An 8,855-nucleotide genomic window follows, 5' to 3' on the forward strand; every position below is an offset into this window, starting at 1 on the left:
CTCTCTCTTTCTCTCTCTGTCTCTCTCTCTGTCTCTCTCTCTGTCTCTCTCTGTCTCTCTCTGTCTCTCTGTCTGTCTGTCTGTCTCTCTGTCTCTCTGTCTCTCTGTCTCTCTATCGCTCTGTAATTACGTAGTCTCTGATTGGTCAGGTGGCTGAGCTGACAGCAGCCAATAGCAGCTCTGGTAGCAGTGCCCCCCCCGATCCCCCAGGAAGGTGTGTGTGTGTGTTAATGATTAGGGGTCCGTTTAAAACCAGACGGAACCATTTGTGGGGGCACAGTTTGTCAGTAGGGCCAGAGGGACAGGGTGCACCAGGAGACTCACACACACTTGAACATCCAGCCTCTGAACCGAACCAGGCCAGGCGGCTTCGTCTGATACAGCCGCTTCTCAAGATCCAACAGAAAATCAACTACACACATTACAGGTAAGACAACAACGGGTTCAAGGGTTAGGTTGTTTGTTGACACCTTAAATATCACATATTGATCAAAACTGACCTGATGTCTGTCAGGTTGGTGAGTCAATCTCTTCAGTATGAGATTAGATTGGTCTGATCAACAGAGAGATGGGGACCAGAGAGACTCTAGGTCAGGATTAAGTTCAGTTCAAGGTTAGGTTTAAGTCCAGTTTAAGGTGAAAGTTAGAACGTTGAAGTGCTCTGCCTCTGAAACACCTCTAGCCTGTGTAGGAGAGTCAACCAGCAGAGCAGCCTAAACCCCCTGATGAGACTCAGGCTTGCAGACAGAACACCCTCTGAGGCTGCAGTTTAGACGGGTGGAATCAGACCCAGTGGTGGCTATAGCCTGGAGACAATGTTTTTTTTTCTTGTGTCAAGCAAGACATCTAAAGATTGATTTAGTCCAACCAGGACACTGGGTAAAAGGCAGCACTTTATTTGAAAGTAAGTCGTTTTTACAGTGGTAGGTATTTAACTGAAATTGTCCATAGGAGAGGCGGAGGCCATGGCTGGTGGGAGGAGAGCATCGTTCTCTGGTGTGCTCACTGTTGCTCTGCTAGCCACCATACTGCTGCCTGGTGAGTCACATGCATGCACGCTCAATCAAACATAGTTAAGGTCAGGATGGATGAAGGACTTTGTGATGGATGGAGTTTCTGATGGATGGGGTCCTGTGTGGCTCAGTGGGTAGAGCATGGTGTTTGCAATGCCAGGGTTGTGGGTTCAATTCCCACTGGGGAACAGTACGGGGGAAAAGTATGAAAATGTATGAACTTACTGTAAGTCACTCTGGAAAAGAGTGTCTGCTACATGACCAAAATGTTAAATGTGAATATTGATTCTCGACCTCACCAATCCTCAAGGCCAAGTTGAATCAGATCTGGGATACAACAACAATGTGCATTGTCCACTCAGAGACCAGCGTCTGATAATGACCTGTTATTATAACATGAAGTCATTTATGTAACTGCCTCCAGCCCAGGTGTTTCTGGTTATGTGTTGACATGATTGACAGTTCCCCTCAGGGGCGCTCTATACGGAATCTCCTCTTTCCTCTAAAACTGTCTCTCAAATAGACTCATAATTCTAACCTTAACTGACCATCATGTATTCACAAGGAGGGAGACGGGGAGGAGGAGAGGAGAGGGAGGGAATTTGGGTGCGTTCTTTCAGCGTTACAACTCTTGTAACAGCTTATTACCTGTCAGCATCAGAGTCCCCCTCGCTCCTCGCTCCTGCACCCCTCCCTTCCTCCTCCTCTCCTCCCCCTTCCTCCTCGCTCCTGCACCCCTCCCCTCCTCCATCCTGTAAAGACTGTTGTTTCCAGATGTCCCAGTCTTTTACTGGCTCCTTAAATATAATACAGCAGATACACTGAGACAGCAACATTTACCCCAACACCACACAGACCTCCCTCCATCCATCCATCCATCTCTCTCCCTCTCTCTACCTCCATCCCTCTGAAAACTGTTAACATCTCTTCCCTGTGGAGATAAAAGAGCATGCATGCAGAGCTGTGTACTGTTTTACACACACACACACACACACACACACACACACACACACACACACACACACACACACACACACACACACACACACACACACACACACACACACACACACACACACACACACACACACACACAGGTAGCTGGCGCAGTAGGGGTCCACTGTTACAGGCTCACCTATAAAATCTACAAAGAGCCGTAGTCACCGACCCTCCAGGCACTGCCAATTACCCTTGCCCTGTAAACCTGTGTGTGTGTTTAATCACACACATTTCCACACAGTGTGCTATTAGTGTATGCAAGCGTTTTTGGGGTCTGCAGCTGACGTTGGCAACATCTGGCTCTGACAGTGTGTGTGTTTTCTCAGAATTCCTGTCGGCAGGGCCGGTGGTTCAGATGCTCAAAGGAGATGGTAAATATGGGACTACCTAACAAACACACTTAACACACTTTACATACACAACAATGTTTGATGCTTGATGTGTCTCCAGTAGGGGATGCCACTGAGGAGACAGCGGTTGCCATGGCGTCACCAAGGAGGCTTGTCCGTAACCGTAGAAACATCAGCTGGTACAAGCAACACTCAGACTTCTGGAGCTGGTACAAATACTTCACGGACAATGGAAACACGGAGGCAGTGAGTACACACTGAGGAGTTTAGGGGGTTATCTATGTTGGCCTCTTGAGAACCTGGTCCCAAGAGACCAACACTAACTACCCACCCACCATCAGAGTTGATTATCGTCTGCTTAGAGAATAAAAGGGATATTGTGTTTGAGAATGACATGGGAACCTGGGGGAACTCCCCAGGTATCTCTCTCCATGTTCTTGCTTATTTCCTAGCTTTTGCTTTCATCTTTACGAACCTCGTATATACTTAGTCCTTTTCTTTAATACCTCTAACCTCATATACCTCTAACCTCGTATACCTCTAACCTCATCCTGCTAACCTCATATACCTCTAACCTCATATTCCTCTAACCTCATATACCTCTAACCTCGTATACCTCTAACCTCATACCGCTAACCTCATATACCTCTAACCTCGTATACATCTAACCTCATATACCTCTAACCTCATACCGCTAACCTCATATACCTCTAACCTCATATACCTCTAACCTCATATACCTCTAACCTCATACCTCTATTCTCATATACCTCTAACCTCATATACATCTAACCTCATATACCTCTAACCTCATATACATCTAACCTCATATTCCTCTCTATCCCCAGGTCCAGGAGCTGGACAAGGTCTACCTGGCCTACCTCCAGAATAAGAACCGCGCTGAGGGCCGTCGCTCCTACAAGGCCTACCTGGGTCACCTAGGGGACATCTACAAGGCCTGCGCCGACTCAGAGGACCCAAACTGTGTGGCCTCTGCAACCAACCGGCCCAAACCTGAACCCAAGACCCCTCCCAAGCCCGTCCCCGCCCCTGTCAAGGCCTGTGACCCCTACAGGTCAGTCATGTTAATTTATGTCTGTGTTATATAATTTTATGCTCATGAATTGATTGTAATCTAATCTCCTGTGTAGGGACCCGTATTGTCTCTATGCCGCCCTGGCACGAGCCAAGAGCCAGCCCCCACCTTCCCCCGCTCCGGTCAAGGCCGCAGCCCCCCTGTATGCACGCTCCCCTGTGGCCGTTAAAGACCCTCATTCTGGGCACCACTACTACTCCCCTGCCGTGCAGTCCTTCCTCTCCAAGGTACAGTATTACTACACTATTACTACTACTACTCCCCTGCCGTGCAGTGCTTTCTCTTCAAGGTACAGTATTACTACACTATTACTACTACTACTGCACTGCTACTACAGTATTACTACACTACTACTACTACACTGCTACTACAGTATTACTACACTATTACTACTACTACTACATTATTACTACACTATTACTACTACTACAGTATTACTACACTACTACTACTACTGCTGTAAATTAACGTAGTCATGATTGTTTTTATTCCCGTCCAGGAGCAGAAGTCGGAGCTGCTGCGTATCTGTTCAGCGGAGGATGTGGAGTGTCTCCAGTTTCACCTGAGAGCTGCTTTCGGCCACAAGCCCTCCGCTGGGCCCCTGCCCTCCTACGCCCACCTGGGCTGTGACCCGAAAGACCCCTCTTGTAAACCCCAGCTGGTCCAGAAAGGCCCCTCCGGCCTCTTCCTCCGTTACCCCAACTGTGACCCCAGAGACCCTCGCTGCGCCTACGCTGCATCACTACAGGTAAGATCATCATCATTATTATTATTATTTTAGCTATTATAATTTTATTATCATGACCTTCCGTCCTTCCGTCCCCAGGCACACCGTGCCCCCGCCCCCTACACCCCGACGGGTCCTGGTTCCTGCAACCCTCTGTTTGAGGATGGCTGTAACCCTCTCACCGCCACAAAGTTTACCACGGCACCGGAGAAGTTCAAGGAGGAACACAAAGACGATCCCGCCGCAATGCGCGCCGCGGCCCCTGAGCAACGCAGTGACCCATTCACTATGTACAGGGATGCGTATGCTAACGCTAATGCTAACCGCCAAGCCAATGCTCCCAGCGCTCCATATAGTGACCCATATGCCATGTACCGCCAAGCCAGTGCTACCAGCGCTCCAGCTAGCGACCCATATGCCATGTACCGCCAAGCTTTTGCTAACGCTCAAGCTAACGACCCAAACGGCATGTACAAACAAGCTAATGCTAACACTAATACTAACGATCCCTTTGCAATGTTTCGTGAAGCCGCAACCTCCATGCACAGACGTACCCACCCCTCCCCCCAGGGGCAGGCCCCCGTCCCACCTCCCCGCTATGAGGAAGCCCCCAAGGAGGATCGCCACCCGTTGGGCCCCCGAGGAAAGACCAAGGAGGGCTACGAATGCTACATTGGCTATGACCAGGAGTGCTACCCAATAACCCGCACAGAGCCGCGTTCCGGTGCCCACCGTAACACCGCCTACCCCGCCGAGCCCTACGAGCCACATCTCAACGCTGATGGATCACGGAACGGAGTCATGGAGCCTTCCGACCCCGACTGTGACCCGGAGTATGACACCAACTGCCGCCTGCGCCGTTACCAAACCCAGGAGGAGCTGCTGCCATACGCCAATGCCCAGGCTGAACACCATGGGGGGCCAGAGGCAGAGCCCAGCCAGGACCACAGTTACAGCCAGGGAGAGCCAGAGAGAGACAGCGAGGCAGAGTCAGAGCCATACCAGAGTGGCCAGGAGGAGACCTACGGGGCTTATCCCCCTCCCTCGCAGGGGCTGTCGTACGGGTCCTACCCCTCACCCCAGCGGGGAATGCCCAGCTTCCAAGACATGCTGAGAGGATACGGAGACCAGTAACCTGAACAGGACGACCACAGAGCATACGCTGCTGACTACAGCAAAAAATAAGTAAACACACACACACACTGCATACACGAAGACACACTACATATGCCATAAAGACTACAACAACAAAAACGAACCAACACACCAGCTAAAATGGGAGCAGATGACGTGGGACACTATTTAATACAAAATAATAATAGAAGACTGAAGTCTGACACACACATATGTCATGTACGCACGCGCGAACAGGCACGCGCGAACAGGCACGCACACACGCAGTAAAGTGCTCTTAGCAGTAGGAGTTTCTCTCCACTAGATGTTTTTAGATGTTTTATCTGGCAGTTTGTTAGCTTTTATTGATTGATTGACAATAATTGACAATTGATTGATCCCCTCCTTATTTAATAAATTCTCGCAGCTTCGCTTCTGTAGCTACAAACCTCACATGCTTTTTGTGTTTGTTTTGTTCATGATGTATTATGTAAAGTTTTTTTTCCACTTTGAATGTTTTAAATAAAAGCTTTGAAAAACGTGTATTTTACTCTTTATGTCCATGTTCTCGACCCCTATTGGCCATCCATGGTAATATTGTCTACTGACCCCTATAGGCCAACAGTGGTAATATTATCTATTGACCCCTATAGGCCAACAGTGGTAATATTATCTATTGACCCCTATAGGCCAACAGCGGTAATATTATCTATTGACCCCTACAGCCCAACAGTGGTAATATGATCTATTGACCCCTATAGCCCAACAGTGGTAATATTATCTATTGACCCCTATAGGCCAACAGTGGTAATATTATCTATTGACCCCTATAGGCCAACAGTGGTAATATTATCTATTGACCCCTACAGCCCAACAGTGGTAATATTATCTATTGACCCCTATAGGCCAACAGTGGTAATATGATCTATTGACCCCTATAGCCCAACAGTGGTAATATTATCTATTGACCCCTATAGGCCAACAGTGGTAATATTATCTATTGACCCCTATAGCCCAACAGTGGTAATATTATCTATTGACCCCTACAGCCCAACAGTGGTAATATTATCTATTGACCCCTATAGGCCAACAGCGGTAATATTATCTATTGACCCCTACAGCCCAACAGTGGTAATATTATCTATTGACCCCTATAGGCCAACAGTGGTAATATTATCTATTGACCCCTATAGCCCAACAGTGGTAATATTATCTATTGACCCCTACAGCCCAACAGTGGTAATATTATCTATTGACCCCTATAGGCCAACAGCGGTAATATTATCTATTGACCCCTACAGCCCAACAGTGGTAATATTATCTATTGACCCCTATAGGCCAACAGTGGTAATATTATCTATTGACCCCTATAGGCCAACAGTGGTAATATTATCTATTGACCCCTACAGCCCAACAGTGGTAATATTATCTATTGACCCCTATATGCCATCAATGGTAATATTATTTACTGACCCCTATACACTTATAAAACATTACGGTACTTCAAATACCTAAATTGATGTTGACTCCTTTAAAAACTTCTCTGGGATATGTGGGACGATAGCGTTCCACCTAACCAACAGCCAGTGAAATTGCAGGGCGCCAAATACACAACAACAGAAATCTCATAATTAAAATTCCTCAAACATACAAGTATTATACACCATTTAAAGATAAACTTCTCGTTAATCCAGCCACAGTGTCTGATTTCAAAAAGGATTTACGGCGAAAGCCCACCTTGCAATTATGTTAGGTCAGTACATAGCCACAGAAAAACAAACACAGCCATTTTTCCAGCCAAAGAGAGGAGTAACAAAAAGCAGAAATAGAGTTAAAATGAATCACTAACTTTTGATGATCTTCATCAGATGACACTCATAGGACTTCATGTTACACAATACATGTATGTTTTGTTCGGTAAAGTTCATATTTATATCCAAAAATCTGAGTTTAGGCGGGACGCTACTGTCTCACTTGGCCAAAAGCTAGAGAAAATGCAGCTCGTCAAATTCAAATAAATTACTATAAAAATCTAACTTTCATTAAATCACACATGAAAGATACCAAATTAAAAGCTACACTGGTTGTGAATCCAGCCAACATGTCAGAATTCAAATAGGCTTATCGGCGAAAGCAAACGATGCTATTATCTGAGGATAGCACCATTGTAAACAAAGAGAGAGAAGCATATTTCAACCCTGCAGGCGCGACACAAAACGCAGAAATAAAAATATAATTCATGCCTTACCTTTGACGAGCTTCTGTTGTTGGCACTCCAATATGTCCCATAAACATTACAAATGGTCCTTTTGTTCGATTAATTCCGTCGATATATATCCAAAATGTCCATTTATTTGGCGCGTTTGATCCAGAAAAACACCGGTTCCAACTTGCTCAACGTGGCTACAAAATATCTCAAAGGTTACCTGTAAACTTTGCCAAAACATTTCAAACTACTTTTGTAATACAACTTTAGGTATTTTTTAACGTAAATAATCGATAAAATTGAGGACGGGATGATCTGTGTTCAGTACAGGATTTAAACAAACTGTAGCATGCTTTCTGGTTACGCGCCTCTAACAAACAGTACACTTCACTCGACCCTCGTTCTGAACAGGGCTACTTCTTCATTACACAAAGGAAAAACCCTCAACCAATTTCTAAAGACTGTTGACATCCAGTGGAAGCGGTAGGAACTGCAAGAAGGTCCCTTAGAATTCTGGATTCCCAATGAAAACTAATTGAAAAGAGAGTGACCTCAAAAAAAAGAAATCTGAATGGTTTGTCCTCGGGGTTTCGCCTGCTAAATAAGTTCTGTTATACTCACAGACATGATTCAAACAGTTTTAGAAACTTCAGAGTGTTTTCTATCCAAATCTACTAATAATATGCATATCTTATCTTCTGAGGATGAGTAGCTGGCAGTTGAATTTGGGTATGCTTTTCATCCAAACGTGAAAATGCTGCCTCCTATCCTAGAGAAGTTAAAATACACCTGGAGTTAGCGAGTGCACACATTGGGGAGAAGGGTACAGAGCAAATGAACACGGAGAGAAGGGGAAGAAATGTAAATACGTTTTGAAAATCTCTCCTCCCCCAACTCTCCCACCTCTCCCACCTCTCTCCAACCCACAGAAAGATAAGAAAAAAACACTGTTTGAAACATCAACTCAACTTTATCGATCCAAGAGGACTCAGTAACAACAGCTGTGAGACCAGAGGGAAAACACTCACACAGCTCTGTGTGTGTTTGTGCGGCAGATTGATCTTTATCTTTACAGAACTAGACTGAGCTGATAATGAACACACGCTGGCCCTCTGGGCTGGAGTCCAGCTGGAAACACTGACAGACAGAAGAAATAAGAGGGAGAGAGTGAGGATGGGGAGGGAGGGAGAGTGTGAGGATGGGGAGGGAGGGAGAGAGTGAGGATGGGGAGGGAGGGAGAGAGTGAGGATGGGGAGGGAGGGAGAGTGTGAGGATGGGGAGGGAGGGAGAGAGTAAGGATGGGGAGGGAGGGAGAGAGTGAGGATGGGGAGGGAGGGAGAGAGTGAGGATG

At 46.4% G+C, this 8,855-nt stretch overlaps 1 protein-coding gene across 1 annotated transcript; it reads left to right on the top strand.

Moving 5' to 3' along the window:
- The first annotated feature begins 217 nt into the window (after positions 1–217).
- On the top strand, positions 218–5,841 carry LOC120050328. Its single transcript, XM_038996909.1, has 7 exons — positions 218–1,038; positions 2,339–2,383; positions 2,463–2,608; positions 3,211–3,437; positions 3,514–3,685; positions 3,958–4,206; positions 4,285–5,841. Exons 1-7 carry the CDS (start codon positions 966–968, stop codon positions 5,317–5,319), a joined length of 1,947 nt encoding a protein of 648 aa, XP_038852837.1. The 5' UTR covers positions 218–965; the 3' UTR covers positions 5,320–5,841.
- Positions 5,842–8,855: the final 3,014 nt, after the last annotated feature.

This window comes from Salvelinus namaycush, chromosome 7, assembly GCF_016432855.1.
Source record: "Salvelinus namaycush isolate Seneca chromosome 7, SaNama_1.0, whole genome shotgun sequence".
NCBI lineage: Eukaryota > Metazoa > Chordata > Actinopteri > Salmoniformes > Salmonidae > Salvelinus > Salvelinus namaycush.